This window comes from Amblyomma mixtum, chromosome 1 (genome assembly GCF_055824585.1).
Source record: "Amblyomma mixtum isolate Tamu chromosome 1, ASM5582458v1, whole genome shotgun sequence".
Lineage (NCBI taxonomy): Eukaryota > Metazoa > Arthropoda > Arachnida > Ixodida > Ixodidae > Amblyomma > Amblyomma mixtum.
In genome coordinates, this window is record NC_143012.1 from 310,786,026 (window position 1) to 310,804,359 (window position 18,334).

Genomic DNA, 18,334 nt, shown 5'->3' on the forward strand with positions numbered 1-18,334 from the left:
TGATTATTTGAGGACGTCCTCAGGACGTTTGATGTTGTCTGAGTGTATCGAAATTGGAAACTATATGTATGGAAGCGTATAAATATCGAAATTTTCACCCTTTTGCAAAGAAACTATAATAGGAGCATGGTGCGCGACAGTGCACTGCATGTTAAGTGGCTTTAGACCTGGGCAGAGACGGGCTTGCGCAATGACAAAGCAGGGGCAGAAAAATAATGCTCCACTAAGCTGTGCACGGGCACGTTAAACTTAGAGCAATCGACGCGGCGACTCGGTACCTCTGCTCGCCGCATCGGCCACTAGCGGAGTGGCGCGATAACAGCGTCGTCGTTCGCCCGCGTGACCGGTGACCGCAAGGATCCGGTTCTCATCCATATCTTTCGGTTTACTCAGCTCGAACAGGGCGTAGCTGAGCAACGAAGATTGGAATACGCGCTCTATTATTAGCAAGCTCGAGAGCTTTGGCAGCGAAAAGTACGAGAAACTAGAGAACAACGGAAGGCATTTGTTCGCGCCCCTAACACCGCGAAAGCGCTGCAGGCAGGCAGCTCGCTTCGCGGAACGCGAGCGATTCTAGGGCCTCTTTATTCCCAATAAAGTTTTCTCTCTCTCCTTCTTTCTTGGCACACTCACCCGCTCTGGGGGAAGGGGAAGAGGCGCGTACCTTGACCCGATTTATGCGTGCTTAGCGAGGAAGAGGCGTTCGGAATGCAGTACCAGTGGCTTGTTTCTACGCCACCATGGAACACCCGTACTGAGCCCTTGTATATACACGGCCGCTAGCACTGAACAATCGAGAGCACGCCTCTAGCTCGATATAGCGCCGAGTGGCAGGATTTCCCGAGTTTGCGGAGTTGGTCCTATCGTTCATTGGTCGGTAGAGTCGAGTGCACAGTGCGAGGCCGCGAGCAGTATCAGAAACGACACGAAAAAAGAGAAGAAGCTTGAGAACCGAAACTTCCGTGTGCGCACTCCGAGTCCAGTTATTTCCAGTTTTTGTTCTAACCCGCGGAGCGTCTTGAATTCGCAACCGACGCGGCGGCGGTCCCCTATCGGAACGGGAAGGGTCTTCGCGGCGTCATTTGTCTCTCAGCACGCAGTCCAGTCTCGTGTATATATATAGCAACCGGAAAATATTTATACACGTGTATAGCGCTGCGAGAAAAATAAAAGAAAAACGAAACATGCGCTTGCTTTTCTTCGCACGCTATATTACACGGGAAACTGTATACCATCGAGGCTTAGCATATGCGAGCAGACGAGCGAGGGTAAGAAACGCTTCACTGAGCATACTGATGCACATACGTCAGCGCCGCAGGAATCTGTAGCGGAAGAAAGAAGAAGCAAAAAAAAAAACGCATGCGGCTTCGCGCAGTTAATGCGGAGTTTTTATTCGTCTCAAAGCGTCGGATTTTGCCGGCCAACGGAACCTCTTAATTCAGAGTCAAGTTAGCGGAATTAATTGGCATGCAGAGGACTATACGAGAAGCATCCGAAGAAGGAAAGCAAGGGATCACGGAGATGGTGCAACACACGAAAGCTCGATTTGAAAAGCAATGCTGAAAAATCTTTTCCAGGAACGTCTGGACATTCACCGCTATTTAACATTACGATAACGTCAGGCTTTTGCGTAGCTAAAATAAGACTGAACCAGCCGGTGTTCGGATGACAAGGTCGGGGCAACGTATGAAGAATAAAGGAGCCTGGGAATTAACTGCGCGTTCTAAGGAAAAGGCCGTAGGAGTGACGACACAAGACAAGGATGGCTTGCAACCCCTAGAACGCTGTAATTTTCCTAGTAAGTTACGCCAACTAGCTCACGTAAAACCTATGAAAGGAGACAGTGCTTGCACTGTTCGTCGATATCTTTTTTCTTTCTATCTGTCATGCTGCACGGGGAATCTAGAAAAGGAAACGTGCAGTCTCCTCAAGAATGCAGCCCCCTGAAGCAATGAAGCTTCATCTTTCAAATCAAATGCGATACCGAAGACGCAAGAAATTCACGTCGGGAAAATATATGAGGCTGAGCTTAAGTATACCACTGACGACGGATGACGTGCATCGCCAGTCGGAATTAACATAACTTATGCGGCATTCCACAGCGCGCATCCCGAAGACAAGATACAAGTTATGGACCCACACAGAAGGACGCCTCTCCTCTGGTTCATCCAGATGCGCAACTGGAGGGCTACATCTAGGAGGGTCTGTCCTGCCTCCCACTTCCAGCACTAGTCTTCCTCCGCCTTTGCCTGGCATGCTCTCATTCTCTTCATAAATAATGTCGTCACATGCACACACATAGAAAAGCGGAGGAGGCGCTGAATGAACTTTCCGTCTCTCCTGATGCGACGGAAGGCTCACTGACGACAGTCTAAAGGCCTTTACTGGACAAAAATGTAAGGCCTACAGTTCATAGCAACGCTGTTAGCAAAGGTACTTTTATTTTACAAGGAATATGCTCGCGCATATAACGACTCCTTCTATTCGGTCACGCGCGATTGGCTGCAGCCACTCGGTTCGATGTAACTGCGCTTGCTTACCTCTAGCAGGTAGTTGTAGTGGCAGATTTGCCTTGAACGCGCTGGAAATGTGACATTTCACGGGTGAGGGGGCACAAAACTTAGGCTGCTACAAAGAGTTAACATTTTTTAGGCAAAACTGCGCCGTCATGCGGCTCCTCCTCTACGGTGCAAGTAAGGACAGCTCGGAGTAATCGACTCGCTATGGGCGTCCAAAGCCTACTCTGCTCGCCTGTGTGCCCTGTGCGCCGTACATTGAAAGCACGGATTTGCGCGAGCTGTGGCCCGCGCGGCACAAAACCGAATCTTTGCTGGTCCGGCGAACGGTGTCAAAGGGGGGGGGGGGGGGGGATGGAAGGGGAAGGTAGATGCGGTACATGCACGAGAAGAGACTGCTTTCTGGTTCAGCAGCAGAGAGGATTCTGCTGGAAAAGTCGTCGCAGTTTCAAGCAGTCCATCGCAGTTTTCAGAAATAGCTTACACGTGACACGAGGACTTTCAACATTGTCAGTCCGACAACAAGAGTTTTAATAATATTCGCACCCGATACAACAGGAATGTCATCGCTTGGACAGGGCATATCTGTGAACTGCGCTGCCCAAGGATATGCAAAGGCACCGAGTACGTATGAAACTCTTTTTCATTATCACCTGAGAGTGACTGTCATCAGAGAGCGGCTGTGAGCAGCTACTCACAATGTGCGCACGCAATGTTAGTTTCATATCAGCACGCCATATCATGAAGCCGAGTTCCAGGCTCTGCATACGTCGCCGAAAATGAGACTAGAAACACTAATTTACCACGTACATGGGCTTAAGTGGGCCTGCTTGAGCTAACAAAGAACATGGGGTCACATGAGCCATGGACCAAAAATTCAAAGGGCACTTAATACTGCTTACGCGCTGTGAAGGTCAAAGCATTACTGTGTCATCGTGAGCATTCGGCCTCGACGCAGGTTGTGCACTGAGAAATGAAACGAAGAAGCGCCTCCGAACGCTGATTCCGCAAAGGTCCGAGTGGAACATTCGCGCACTGGGTTCGAATACCTGCCGCAAGCTGGCCTCCAGATATGGCTAAGAGGAGTATGCTATATGCAACCATAAATCGAATGGCACCACCCGCAAAAGTGCACGATGAACGGTTGCGACACAATTCTGAAACGAAAATTCGTTTTTGAGGGAAGGAATTGCGCACTAACTGTCTCGCATCTCGGTGGGCACCTCAATCGCGCCTCAAGGGAAGTGGTAGTCTGGGAAGGCAAACAATTTAGGTACAGATTTCGTCGGTTCGAATCCCTGTCGCAAGCTAGCCTTCAACTTGACTTGCACATGCAAGCTATGCAACGAGAAATCGTATATATGACACCACTTGCAACGCTGTACAACAAACGATTGCTGACAATTTCGGTACGTATGTAGTCTGGAAAACTGGCGCCATATTGACGTCAGCCAGCGGGGTATATATAGACGAACGAACACGAACATTTTATGACTGTCGTAGCAATGGGATCGTGGGGTGATTAGTCTTGTTACAGCCGGCACCGTCGCTTCGGCGGACGCGGTTGTTGCGACACGCGCCTGTTCTTTACCTAGCCGCCGTGGTGGCTCAGCGGTTATGGTGCTCGGCTGCTGACCCGAAAGACGCGGGTTCGAACCCGGCCGCGGCGGTTGAATTTCTTTGGAGGAGAAATTCTAGAGGCCCGTGTACTGTGCGATGTCAGTGCACGTTAAAGAACCCCAGGTGGTCGAAATTTCCGGAGCCCTCCACTACGGCGTCTCCCATAGCCTTAGTCGCTTTGGGACGTTAAACCCCATAAACTAAACTATCCTTCAACTCTCCTCTGTCTGTCTGCACGTGGCAGCGATAGTGGCTCAGCTCGAGCAAGTCGGCAGGCCCGTGCACTTTCCTTTTCAACATTCCTTCAGTCGCAACAACATGAGTATGACTGTCTGAAATGTTGCTCGGCTTGCCGTGTGCGCCCGACGGCCGCTTGATGCCGTCGTCCTATTTTTCTTGCCATCACAGATTAAATGCACCACCCGATAGTACACACATACTAAAATACCGACACACGCCGCCGGCTTTTTCTTTAAATTTCATGAAATATAAATGAGTACATATTAAGCGTGCGGATTTTCATGCTCATGCGCATGTGATCGATCGAATGTAAGTTTGCGTCATTGCAGCAGATTTGCATGTGCACGTGCAGGTGCGCGCATAGCAGTGAGTGAGTGTGGGTCTGATGAAGCATGTAGTTGAACGAACATATAATCAAAGAAAAGTCACGTGTGCTTATTTCAGCTGCTCGTAATTTCGTTCATACATTTCGACAAATCCTGGCTCGTTATCACTTTTCGCCTATTTCAGACGGACAGTCCCGGTGGCCGCTTTTTTAAGACAGATCAGGCACTGTGAGTATAAGAGCAATATTTAGGCACCACGGTGCTGGAATGCTAGTGAATGAATATCGATGGGTGTAGTTGAATACTCGGGAATTTGTCTGAGCAAATTTCTTCCAAAAATAAACTAAAACTATTCTGATCTACAGTATTAAGCGTCTATTCTGCCTCGAGTACATTAAGGTTGTTCCCCAGTGGATCAAAGGCTGGCGCAAGAGACTGCGGGATCCTAACTGAGCAACCTTCCATTACTTTTTCTGCTGCACCATGGCACACGCGGGATGAGCCTGAACAGCAGCGGGGCTGTCGATAATCCGCGCGTGCAGCACACTGCCCGCGGAGGGCGACTTGGCGCCGCTGCAGCGCTTGGTCAGCGTCTCCTTGAGGCTACTGAGCATGGGCGACTTGGGCCGGAAGATGCTGCGCTCCGCCAGCAGAGCCTCGGCCAGCCGGGTGTGCCGCTCGGACCGGATGGCCGCGTCCATCAGCAGCAGGTCGAAGACGTCGCGCTGCGCGTTGCTGCCGCCGATGCGCAGCATGTCGTAGCGTACGGCCGCCAACTTCTCGGCCGCGTCGTCGAAGCGCCGCTGGCTGTGGGCCACCATGGCTTGCATGACCGGAACGCCAACTTCGGCCATGATCCGCTGCTGGTCGGCGGGCCATCCTCCGTCCTCGCGTCTGCCTAGGTCCCGTAGCGGCGGCAGGTTCATCAGGGTCTCGGGGTCGTCGCCGATGCCCAGGTAGGCCATGAGGAAGTGCAGTTGGTTGAAGACTAGGATGCGGTCGTCGTGGTGTCCCTGCGCCACATCCCAGACGCCCGGCCAGCGGGTCGCCAGCTTCTCCTGAGGCACGTTGCGCAGCTGCAGCCGGTAAAGCAGAGACGCGGCGTCCACGTAGTCCAGCATGGCGCCCGAGCCGTGCAGCCGCTTGGTGACCTGACCGTCGAAGAGGTCCAACGCCGCCTCCACCTCGCCCTTCTCGACGTGGTAGACGGCCCAGTGCCAGAAGTTGTGGCATGCGAGCATGGCGCACGGCTCCCAGTCGGTCAGCGTGCGGCTCATGAAGGCGATGCCGCCATCCGGGTCGCCCTGCATCTCGTGCACGTGTGCCAGCGCGTGCGTCGCCCATGCATCATGGCGGTTCAGGTGCAGTGCCTCCTCGGCCGACTTGCGCGCGTCTTCGAACAGGTTCGTCTCGCACTGACCAAAGGCCAGCATGCCATGCAGGTATGAGTACAGCGGCGCCGACGGCTTATACCGCGGAAGCACGCGCGCGACAGAGTCGCGCATCTGGCGCTGGTAGCCCAGGTAAAAGTAGGTGTCGTGCGCGAACTTGAGCGCCAGCATGTCGGTCGGGTTGTCGATCAGAATGTCTTCCCAAAGCGACGCGGCTCGTGACATTCGGCCCCGGGACCAGGCCAGCACGGCGTCGACGTGAAGCTGCTCGCGGTGCGGCAGTAGGCCTCGGCTAGCGACTGAGTCCAGTACATCGAGGTCACCGGAGAGTTGTGCGTTCTTGAACACGGAGTCTCCGGAGCCTATGAGTGTCAGTCCAACGTTCAGTACCTGCCCCATGGTGAAGTGTGGGTCGGCTTTTTTCAGGCTGTCCAGGGTTCCCGACAGCCCGCCCAGGGCCGGGTCATCGTACCAGCCCACGTACTGGCTGAGCGCCGCGTCAAACAGCTTGCAGGCTTCATCGCTCGTCGTGTTGAGCGGCAGGTTTTCCGCCTTCCAAGCAGCGCAATCGCGCCAGTTTTGGCGTAGCGTTAGCGTGCCAGACATGGCGTAGAATTCGACTACACTTTAAGAATCTGGCCTGTAAACGTAGATTCGAACGTTTTAACGAGGCTCTGTGCCCTATGGTCTGATGTGATAAGCGGTTCACATAACTCACAGTTCTTATCGGGCTGGAGGCGTCCTCCGCGAGCAGTCGACGCGTTCTTCACAGTGTTAACAACTGATCAGCTCACAGGGTCTTCTACAGCTGCTGCGCCTTGAACATATCACTCGTAATAATATCAATAACGCACTGATATGCAAAGTTATTTTGGTTTGCAAATTTTTTTTAGTATATCGAAGCAGCTTTTAAACAAATATAATGAATTGTCATTTGGTTTTGTTTAGCGGCATGCTGACGTTCTGTTGGCAACGCAGGTATGCGATCTCTGTTGAAGGAGTTGTGGGTTCGCCACATGTTTCATAGGGGACTAGGAAATTAAAAGTTTAAATGTAATCAGCATGACCTTATGACAATGTATGCGTCACTTCGTGTTACGGCGCATTTAGCCCGCTGTTGCGTGGTGTGCTCGAAGTTCAACGGAGTGCTACCGCGAATTGCATCATGTGAAATTGGTTAGTGCACTCTCTCTTAATTATTGCTCACAACTTCGAATGCAGTAGTTTGTATGAAATAACCGCAACTTAAGGGGGTTTGTTTGTGCAGGCAATGCCTCCAACTGTCTTGTGGCCGGCCCGCAAAGAAGACAGTTTCATGTCTCATCGAGCCTTCTGAAAAAGGACTACTACGATGTCCTTGGAGTGCCTAGGAATGCAAGTCAAAAAGATATTAAAAAAGCCTATTATCAAGTAAGTAGACGCGAATAGAATAAAAAGGAACGTTGGGTTCTACAAACAGAGGCTTTAAGAAATATCTCTCACACTTGTTGACTACGAACATTATGCAAATGCTTTCACGTGTGTCGCTGTGAAAGTTGACGGTGAATAGAATTTTGGTTGTGATTTTATATTCCCTATCTACTGAATTGTTGGTACGTGTCGTATGATTTGAGGCAGTCGCATTTAATTGCATAGTGGTATTGTTTTCGCGGTGGTCTGATGAATACACACTGACTTGTTCACATCTCTTTCCGATGCAGCTCGCCAAGAAGTATCATCCAGACACCAACAAAGGAGACCCTGAGGCAGCAAAAAAGTTCCAAGAAGTCTCCGAAGCATATGAAGTAAGAAATCTGTCAGCCTGTTGCTGACAGATTCAAACTCGATTCACACGATTCACTCGATCGAGGTTCACTCGATTCAAACTCGTGAGATCAAGACCAAAAAGGACTTCTTGATCAATGTTTGGAAGTGAATGTTGTGGTAGCCTAGCCTTTAGGATCTGCATGTAAAAAACTTTTCTGACGTCATTGCAGTTTGCTTGTGAAGACAGCCAGCAGTGATGCCTGTACTAGATTTTTGGCCTTTTCTAGCTTGTGAAAGCTCAGTTTTTAAAAAAAGTGGCCACATTCTCGTTAAAACAAGGTAATATATCAACACAGTTCAACTTAGTTTGTTCTCAGTGTCCCTTTAATAGGACCAGTGAACGCTAGTTTTCTTCTCTCAGTGAACCTTAGTCTGCTACCTCTGTTAGATTTAGTTTCAGAAGACAAAACATTACAAGCTAGCACAATATAAAAGTGGGAAAGGTCCATGCTGGCGTGTTTCTGCTGCAGATTGTCCTAGTGGCAGCACCTTCATTGTATTCAAGCAGGCATTACGTGGGTAAAGGAGGATATGGCCTAGCTCACTTGTTAGGTTCACAGTATGTGAAGCAGAGTGAACAAGAACACCTGCAACTGCTGTAGCTCCAATAGGTTGCATTAGAGTTTGTTCTCTTCTGGTACTACGTTATGATTATTAAGTTATTTTGAGAGCTGAACATAAGGAACCTATGGGTGCTTGATAGTAAATGTGTTTGCGGTTTTGGATTCATGGCAGATGAGAGTCAGGAACTGGCTATTAGAGAGGCAGTTGACCAAATCTAAGTCACAGTGCTCAGGCTCTGACTGTTGTCCTTTAGCCAAAGAGAAAGCTTTGAGTTCTACTGTGGGAACCTTCGTGTGCCTTCCACGTATTTCAGGAGCTTAGTCGCAGCTTGCCCGACCACACTGTCGCATTTGAAAACATGAATAAAGCACCTAGTTACTTATGAGGTTCTGTGATGTATACAGTGGCAGAGTACTAGCCATTCTCTATCTGGTCCCACATTATGCTTCTTTCACTACCTATCATAATAATGTGTGAAGTTGCAGGCACTGTAGTGGGAATGAAAACAAAAACAGTATGATGGATGGCCTTGCAGGTGTTGAGTGATGACGGTAAGAGGCAGCAGTACGACAGCTGGGGCTCGACGTCAGGCTTTGCCGGCAGCAGTGGTGGTGCTGCGGGAGGCCCCCAGGGCACATGGGGACCAGAGGGTTTCCATTCAACCATTGATCCAGAAGAGCTGTTCCGCAAGATATTTGGGGACCTTGGTGGCCGGACAGGATTCTCTGACTTTGACTTCTCAGAGTCTCAGTTTGGCTTCGGTGGAGCCCAGGAGGTGAGTGCTCTGGATGTGTTGAGCAGCAGTGGCCTTGTTGGTGCATGTAATTTGAAAAGTACGGAGCAGTGCAGAGACGGGAAAACAGGAGGCAAGCATTATGGGATGGCTGTCAGCGTACCATTTTAAAGCACAGCTCTTAGGCACCCGTTCCCGGGTTGAGCGGCACGGTTGGTGTAATCAAGCGCGGAGTGCAGCGGAGGATGAAGGACGGTGATAGCAAAGAGAGCATGAGGAGGAAACTGGAGTAGGAGAGTACCGCAGTGGCATGAAGGCAGGTTGCGTGGCTGCGACCTGCAGCACCAAAGTTGTGCACGCTGTCGTCTGCTCACCGATGATGTCATCGACAAGATATGCATCGCTCGCCAGAGATGGCGCCAGGGTAGTGCACGCTGTAAGCATGCCGGTCGTTCGCCCGAGGCGAGGCTCATCGGCGGCGGAAATGCTGTACGCTCTGCCCAAGGTGAAACCCAGAGCCGCCTCCGTTGCTGCCTCCGTGCCTCCTGCAGTTTGAGTTCTGCAGCAGCTGCGCTCAAAAAACGCATTACCGAGAAGCGTAATTGTCAGAAAATTTTGTCCTTTTTTGCAACCAATTTTGCCACCAATTTTGCCACCAAATTTGTCTCATCTCTTTGCTGTTTTTTAAGCTGTGTGGCTAAAAGTGGGGGTGTTCAAAGGGCCACCAAGCAGCTTGCTCAGCATGTGCTCTTGGTACTGAGTGCCGCTTCGTACCCACCGGTGATACATTGGGTACAAGCTTCCCCCTGGTCTGATGCTCGGCTTATTTAGGGTGAAATACTTGGGAAATAAGTCTTTGACCCTACCGTGAGTAGATGAAAACACCTTGTGCCATGGCGCTCTTTGGCCGCAGATGCCTTTGCGCCATAAAAGTCCATCATCATCATCATAAGTTGTGTTCCTTTTCACTTGTCCAAATTCTGCAGGTGATCCTGAACCTGACCTTCCAACAAGCTGCCCGAGGAGTCAACAAGGATGTGACGATCAACGTAGTTGACACCTGCCGCCGTTGTCAGGGCACCCGTAGTGAGCCTGGCACCAAACTAGTCCGGTGCCCGTTTTGCAATGGAAGCGGCATGGTTAGTGATTGTGAAATGTTTGTTGCCACTTTGCTTTGCTATCAGGGAATAGAAAGAAAGGATCGTCTGGGGCTTCTGAGTACAAAATCTAGGCCTTCCTTTTTCTTGTCTGCTCCATTCTCCAAATTTGAGACAGGCAGACTTTGACCTACGAGTATTTCAACTTTACAGATTCTGCTGAAACCATAAAGTTTCAACATGACACCATTCTGTTAATTGGATTCCCACATAAGGAGTGAAAGGGCGTCGTACAGTTAAAGTAAGGTGCTGAAATATCAGCAGCTGGGTAAACTGGCATGGCTTTCAGACATGTATAAATGAGGTTGATGTGTAATCATTACAGTGGGTACAAGCTTTCCGCAGGCCTGGTGTTCAGCTTCTTTAGAGTGTATTGGTTGGGAAATGGGTCTTTGACCACACCCTGGGTAAACGAAGACACCTTGTGCCATGGGGCTCCTTGGCTGCAGATGCCCTTGTGGTATAAAAAAATTGTATCATCATCATCACTGTGTAAACACTGCAGAGGATGCAGAAAAGCAGTGAAACAGTGAGTTAAACGAATCAGTATACAGTCGAAGGCTGATCTTTCGAACTGCCTGGCGACCATGAAAGCATCTGAAAAATTGGGCAGTCCGAAAAATCAAATTTCACCGTAAGAATTTTTTTTACCTCACCTTCTGATTGTCAGTGTGGTGTAGGAAGGGTCAGCAGTTTTGTGCGCATTTTGATGGTTTACATGATTCAGAATCTCGTCACGCATTGTGTACACAGATGACAGGCGGCGACCACTTTCATGACCTCACTGTTCGATGGCTGTGTTGCTGTTGGCACATCACGGATGAGTGTGCGGTTTGGGGTGTAGTCCAGACGCGAAAACGAGCCCACTGTACCGAGGGTTTGTAACAAAAAGGCCCTAATGGCGTTAGAAATAAGGAAGTGCCGACAAACGGCTGAAGGAGAAGGAGGAAAAAGGTTTATTGAAGTACAAAGGGAAGAATGTTTGTGGCTTGAGGGTCCGGTCAGGTGGTCAGGAGCCGTTGCTCTGATGACCTCTATATCTCTCTTGGTGGCCTGGTGCTGGGTTTCCGCGTCCAAGTTAAACAATGCGCGGCCTCCCACTTCTTGGGATTACTGAGCTGCAGCTGCTCAATTGGGAGGGGGGGTGGCTTTGGGGCATGCCCATAGGATATGTGCTATATTGGCTCTGAGGCCGCAACAAGTGCTTCATTGGCATTGGCCTTCGTATTTAGGCCTAGCTTTTAAGCCAAAAACCAGTCTCTGAGCAGGCGATATGTACATTATTGTACTATGCACATTGCTATGGTTTGTGTATAATGAAAAATGTTTTGCCTGTCATCGAGACTCAAGTTTTGACGCTGTTGCAATAGAACGGTTAGGGCTGCAGTGCGTGTTGTCGCTGGTATGTGCTCCTTGCTTTGAAAATGCACCTCTATTTTATTCCACTTGCCATCGCTTTGAAGCCGTACACCTTCCATGTGCTTCGCTGCTGCATCTTTATATATTCAAGACCAAAGAAATCAACACAAATGAGCTCTGCAAATCTTAATTACTATTCAAGTTTTTGAAGCGGACGACATGGAGAATGCTACCAACTCACAACCACGTATGTGCGATGTGCGAACCTGCTGAGAATATTTGCCCGGCTTTAGAAGAGGCACCCTTTCAGTTTGAATTCCGCTATTATTGGGACTCCACATACCACTGCTGCTGCAGTGGTGCAGCGGTTAAGGTGCTGCCACCGGTGGGGCTTGTGAGCCCCACATTGTTCTTCCCAAGGAATCTATTGCTACCAGTCATAATTTAACTGCCATCTGTCATGGTCGGCAGTTTGCTCACAATCCGGTGGGCTAGTTGAGATGATGTCACAATGTCATGAGACCTAGGTGGCCCACCTGCCCCCTAGGTTGCTTCTTTGGTAATTTTTAGTGGATTTTTTGCTTATAGTCGACGACGGTGACGATGGCGCCGGCTTTTCTGTGACACGGGCCCTTAACACTGTTGCGTGAAAATTAAGCAGTCACTTGTGGCGCGTCCAAAATTTCAGACACTCTTATGAATTTGCTCTGTGGGGCATGTTGCGGTGCCCCAAGGAAGTCCGAATAATCAAGCGTGTTCGAAAAATTAGTGGTCCAAATTTTTGGTTCTTGATATATCAAACAGGTTCCTTGCACGCTGAGGGTCCTATTAGTTTATAGTACTTAGGCTTTCTTTCTTTCCTTAAATTTTTTTGCTTTTCTGCCTTCTTACCTTTCCATGCTGTACCTTCATCACCCAGAAGTTCTGCTGTGCCTTGCTAGTGTTAAGAAACCTGTCCCCACCCTCTTCGCAATGCTCCCCTGTGCAGGAGACGATCAGCACTGGTCCCTTTGTGATGCGAAGTACGTGTCGGCATTGCCACGGCACCCGCATGCATGTCCAGAACCCCTGCCAGGAGTGCCACGCCAAGGGCACCACCGTGCAGCGCAAGACGGTCACTGTCCCTGTGCCGGCAGGTGCGTCAAACGAACCCCCTGCCATTTCAAGCAACATTTTCACCAAAACTAACATTGGTGTTGTTGGTGTTACATTTTATATATATGTGGTGTAGTGCAGGTTACATCCCAAATAGCAGATTGAATAACAAACAAACATAAACAGCCTGGTTAGGTGGACTGCATATGCGACACAGAATGGGAGAGGGCTCCTTACTGCTGATGCAGGTACTATGTGTGATGGCTGCAAGAGTAGGGGCATATTGTAAAATAGGTTTTCACTTGTCCATTCCGAGTAAGATGGTGTGTGTTGTATTGAATGAACTTTTAGTTTTGTTATTGTTGCTGTGAAAAAGGTATACTTGGCGCAAACTTCCTATTTCGACTAGGATGTCACTGACCCTTTGGTTGTTCCCTGGCCCACTCATTTTCCTTTCCATAGCTTGCTGTGTTGTCCTCAGTTAGGTGACAGAAGCTGCTGTATGAGATTTGGTTACTCTGATTACATGTTGACTTATATTGGTGAACAAATTTGAGAGCTATGTTTATGTAGCTATTTAGTCATTTCTGTTTGGTTTAATGGTTTTGTGTAATTTCTGTTGTGATGAAATGTAATTTTTGGCCTAAAAGCTGGAACGGTGAGTAGTTCTTGTGCACTTGTCTTACTGTAAGCACTGAAAAAGGAAAAGAAATGTGAAACAAGCGCACAAAGAAAGAAAGTCTTAGTAGTCAAGTGACCTAGCAGCACTGGTAGTGGTAGTTAGTGATGGCATGAATGATTGTGCCGACAAAATTATTCTATCTTCTGTGTATTCAAAATTTCTGCAGTTTTTACTGCTAATTTTAACCTTTATAGAAATAGCTCTCTTGCTTGCTAATTCAATTTGTTACACAGCATGCATGAATGACTTGATAGGTAGGTTGACATGCTTGGGGCTGTTTTGATGTCTATGGCTGCTTCAGTGGGCTTGGGGGTCCCATGGGCAGCTAAAAAAATTTAATGACTAATGATGTGTCATGTAGGCTGTTTGGTGTTAGATGCTAGTCTGGCATAGGCAGTGGTGCCCTCGCTGTTTAACTTCCTCTTGTAATGTGTTTTGGCACTAATATGGAAGTTTAGTTTCTTTCTGGCTTTGCTCTTGTGTTGTTCAGACTAAAAGTAAGTGGGATGTTACCATTGTCAATCTTTACTACAAGTTCCAATGAATTAAATCTTTTATATTTACAAGTTTTACTTGATGCTACCATTCTGCCTGCAGTCACTTTGGCTACTGTCTTGCTTGAGCACTCATGACGGTTCTGATCTTTTTTCTTTAGTTAGGTTGTTGTAACCTTATTAGCATCATTTTTCAATCATTTTTATTCAATAAACAGCACTTTTGTCATTAACTCGTTTTGCATCCAACATTATGGATGAATCATTTTGCTTGAGAATAGGGGAAACATTCTTTTGCAGCCTAATATAGCAAGCAGTATGGTCTTTTACCTTGACTGCTAAATGGCGGTTTTGGTGAGGCGCACAGTGTGCTGTGCGAACTATAATAATGGATTCCACCAGCACTGGAATGTATCCTGAAAGCAGATTGCAAAACGAATCATTACAGAATACTCAGCTGAAGAAAATATGTGAAATGAGTTGTCAAAAGAAACTTCAGTGGCAGGATGTCAAAGTATATTTTGCAAAATTTTTTGAGTAATAAAGGGAGTTGGGCATTGCAACCTGTTTTTAATGGCTTTTCATATTGGTCTTTTTGTTGAGCAGTGTCATATTGCTGAGTTCTAGCAGTATATTTTGTTTTTCTCACGACAGTACCGTAAAAACCTGCGTATAATACGAACCCGAATATAATACGAGGTGAAGTTTTAGAGACGCGAAATGGGAAAAAAAAAGTTTTACCCGCGTATAATACGAGTGACGCAAGCTCATAGAAGACATTTATTCAAATCGCATCCCGCACTTCACTTCAATCACTTTCTTCTTCAGCAGCGCTTTCTTCGGACATTTCTTTATCCGACAAATCATTCCAAATGTACTCATCTTCCGTGCCACCGAGGGCGTTCTAGATGCCGCACTTATTAAGCCCGCTTCAGCCGCCCGGTTGGCGCCACTGCAGGCTCACCTGAGCGCATCCGCTCTGCGTAGCACCGCTTGACTGCGTCCTTGAACGGTTTGTTTACACAAACATCAAGGGGCCGCGAAAGCTTCGTCGCGTTCCGCTGCACGCGAAAAGGGCTTCTTTCTGTCGTCGCCATCCACGAATGCTTCCTTTCGACAACACCAAACTGCCTCCCGGCCGCACTGTTGCTGATGTTCTCCGCGGCTAAAATCACTTTTCACTTGAAAGCAGCCGAGTACTGTTTTTGAGACCCTGGCATCGTGTTCCCCAAAACAATATCCACTTCACAAAGTGTGCCTTACATAAGAGCACGTGCATTGTCAACAGGCACACAGCACACCGCGACCCCCCGGCACACCCAACGGATCAACAAAGCAACGACGCCGGGACGTCGTTTGTCGAGAGTAACGAAGCCAAGCTGTAGCCATGCGCCAATAGCAAAGCGAAGCCGTAGCCATGCCGCAATAACGAAACCAAAACTTCGAGCAACTTTGAAAATTTTTGTTCGGATCCGCAAAGAGTACGTGGTGGAATTTTAGGACGCTAATTATGGGGAAAAAAACCTCGTATTATATGTGGGTTTTTACCGTAACATGCGGTGGACATGTTGAAGCTTTTACTTTGCCATAACTGCAGGCTGACAGTTCTGTTTGTTTCCTCTTTTTCAGGTGTGGAGGATGGACAAACAGTGCGCATGCAAGTGGGCAAAAAAGAACTCTTTGTCACATTCAAGGTTAGCTAAAGCTCTTCATTTGAAGTGTCCACGTTTGCTATATTTACCCGAATGTAGTGTGACCATGACTGTAATGCTAGGGCCACTTCTGTGGGTACAAAATATGAAAAAAATAATGTGCATTCGGCCATATGATGTGATGCGATAAATCTGCATTAGCGGTATTGGTTTTGCATTTCACTCTAAATTGATTGCCTTCTCGTTGTGTCTTTGAATCTGTTTTTTCCACGAGCTTCTGGTGGGTGGAGGTGTGGAGGTCGGAGGTTAGGTGGAGGCTCGTAAGTGGAGGATGCATTTCTACAGGGTGTGCACATCTGGGCACCCACTGGAAGGTTCCTCGAAGGTGAAGGTTTCACGCAGACAGATAATGGGTTTCCGCTGACAGAGAACTATACTGCTAATGCAGTAAAAAGTACACAATGCAATTCAAGGAAAAGGCTACAGAATACTCTATTTGGGCTGAGGTTTAATAGCAGTGCCTCAAAAAGTGGCTTTTCTGTTTTTTTGTCTTTGGGGGAGGGCATCCTAGGCTGTGTGGTGGCGTCATGCGGCTTTTAGTTTTCTAGAGAGCCTTACTAAACATTATCAGGAGACAAACACGAAGTCCCACCGTGCCATCAATCACTTTTACAATGCGCTTCAGAGGCCTCATCGTAGAAGTGAAAATTCGCTCAGGCACATAACCGTACTGCAAGTCATGCCTCCCTAACTTTGGTGGCTGTCCTCGGTAGTGAACCTATCGAGAAGAATTGTGTGGCAGCACACAAGTTTAATGTCGCCAAAAAGTGTGTTAGATACCGATACTGAAGAAGACAGCAAAAGCACCTTTTCAAGTGCAATAGCACTGCCAGGCTTTCCGTGCACCCGAATAGTGTTACTGCTGTTAACATGCAACATCAGTGGCACTGCTGTCATTGAGGGTGTCCGCTGAATAGAACAAAATGAAGACGTTTACATCGTGTGCATTCTATGCGCATTCATCAGGACGAAGCGTTGAATTTGCACTCTGTACACAAGCGAGCTATCTCCGGTGATTACATTCGAGTAAAAATGGTATGTCTGTGCAAAATGGATCATGCGTTTTCAAATAGTTGGAAGGTGAGCCCAGAAGAAAAAGATGCAGGATATGGCTGACCAGAACATTGTTTCTGTTCAGCTAGCTTATTGCTGGTATATCCTGCAGTGACGCAGCAAAAGAGGTTGAGCTGTCGCGGTGGCTTAGTGGCTACAGTACTCGGCTGCTGACCCGAAAGACGTGGGTTCGATCCCAGCCGTGGCGGTTGAATTTCGATTGAGGCGAAATTCTAGAGGCTCGTGTTCTGTCAGTGCACGTTCGAGAACCCCAGGTGGTCGAAATTTCCGGAGTCTTTCACTACGGCATCCCTCATAGCCTGAGTCACTTTGGGACATTAAGCACCCATAAACCATGAAAGAGATTGTGAACAAGAGGCCATTTTAGAAGTCGTTCTGAGGGCTTCTGCTCGCCCCTTTCTCATACCTTTACATGTTTTTGTGCCTTTTAAAAGCATGCGATGTTCTTAAATGGGGCTTCTTCCATTTTAGTCTGTTATGCTGTTAGCAGTACTCTTTGCTTGTTGAAATTGGCTGTTCTTGGGATTACTGACTATTAGGGATTACTGTTGAACGCATCCCACTCTAAGTGAAGTGTTGGTAGCACTGCAACTGTGCATGTGGCATGGCCATCAAAGTTGCGGCTTATGATTGTAACTTGATAGTGCGACTTACAAGTCTGTCCTGACGTGTAGTTACCGTGCAGTTGTGCACATCTTTTATATAAAACAGTGTGCCACTGTAGCTTTCAGGAGGGGAGGAGCATTTTGCATAACATCGAGTGCATGTGTGGGTGACTACTGCTGCTGCTTTGACTTCTCCATTCTCCTAATGCTCATTATGGCATTTGCACCGTTCTTGTTTGTATGCGTTAAGGTTTTGTGATCGGTGAAGCTGTTACAAACGAGCTTTCGTGACTGTACTGCAGTAGTTCCACAAAGTCATTTGTGCTTTGCAGCAGCTAACATTGTTCTATGTTCCATCTACATAATCTAACCTTACCTTATAGTTCAGTTGTCTCGCAGTCACAGTCAAAAAGACATGGGGCACATTCTATCACTGTGCATGAAAGGGAGTGCTGTCTGCTTGTTGTTTGCTGCAGGTTGCACGAAGTGACTACTTCCGTCGGGATGGCGCCGACATTCACACAGATGCTGGCATCACCCTTTCCCAAGCCGTCCTTGGTGGCACTGTGCGTGTACAGGGACTCTATGACGACATCATGCTGAAGGTTGGCCTGAACACTTCATTTTGTGGCTTTTGGTACCTAACGCAGATGCATTCATGCAAGCTCGAGAAGGCCTAGTTAAAAGTGAAACTTTTGTTCTTTTAGTGAAACAAACTTTAGGTCAGAAAACGATTTCCACAGTATTGCTGGTGTCTATGTTAACATGAACAGTTTCACTTTTGTACTCCACAGGGTCCGAAACATCGGTTGTGAACATGTACGCGTTCCTATGAGATGCATGATGGTTCCTCGGTGAAGTCCGAATAGTGGTGGAAGTCTGAATTATGCCTTTTTATGCATAGTTAGGGCTGCCAAGCTTGACTACATTCATGAGTACTAATTCTGGTGCTGATATTAT

At 48.0% G+C, this 18,334-nt stretch overlaps 2 protein-coding genes across 4 annotated transcripts in view; one reads left to right on the forward strand and one right to left on the reverse strand.

The window, feature by feature from the left end:
• LOC149372423 (dnaJ homolog l(2)tid, mitochondrial) overlaps nucleotides 1–18,334 on the forward strand; it is a 69,744-nt gene that overhangs the window by 45,001 nt on the left and 6,409 nt on the right. For 2 of the 3 annotated variants that reach the window (XM_089566900.1, XM_089566899.1), the window contains exons 2-8: nucleotides 7,361–7,503; nucleotides 7,794–7,877; nucleotides 8,999–9,238; nucleotides 10,183–10,335; nucleotides 12,701–12,848; nucleotides 15,613–15,677; nucleotides 17,851–17,979. In XM_089566900.1, coding sequence (XP_089423026.1) covers nucleotides 7,361–7,503; nucleotides 7,794–7,877; nucleotides 8,999–9,238; nucleotides 10,183–10,335; nucleotides 12,701–12,848; nucleotides 15,613–15,677; nucleotides 17,851–17,979 — 962 coding nt within the window. Of the gene's footprint in view, nucleotides 1–7,062; nucleotides 7,270–7,360; nucleotides 7,504–7,793; nucleotides 7,878–8,998; nucleotides 9,239–10,182; nucleotides 10,336–12,700; nucleotides 12,849–15,612; nucleotides 15,678–17,850; nucleotides 17,980–18,334 lie in introns of those variants that run through there. The other variant, XM_089566901.1, reaches the window with a different exon arrangement.
• LOC149372424 (tetratricopeptide repeat protein 38-like) lies at nucleotides 1,367–6,866 on the reverse strand. Its single transcript, XM_089566898.1, has one exon. The coding sequence runs from the start codon at nucleotides 6,697–6,699 to the stop codon at nucleotides 5,167–5,169; it is 1,533 nt and encodes a 510-aa protein (XP_089423024.1). The 5' UTR covers nucleotides 6,700–6,866; the 3' UTR covers nucleotides 1,367–5,166.

Excerpts from the sequence above, each read along its gene's own strand:
- LOC149372424 (XM_089566898.1), bottom strand. The coding sequence starts at position 6,699 with ATGTCTGGCACGCTAACGCTACGCCAAAACTGGCGCGATTGCGCTGCT.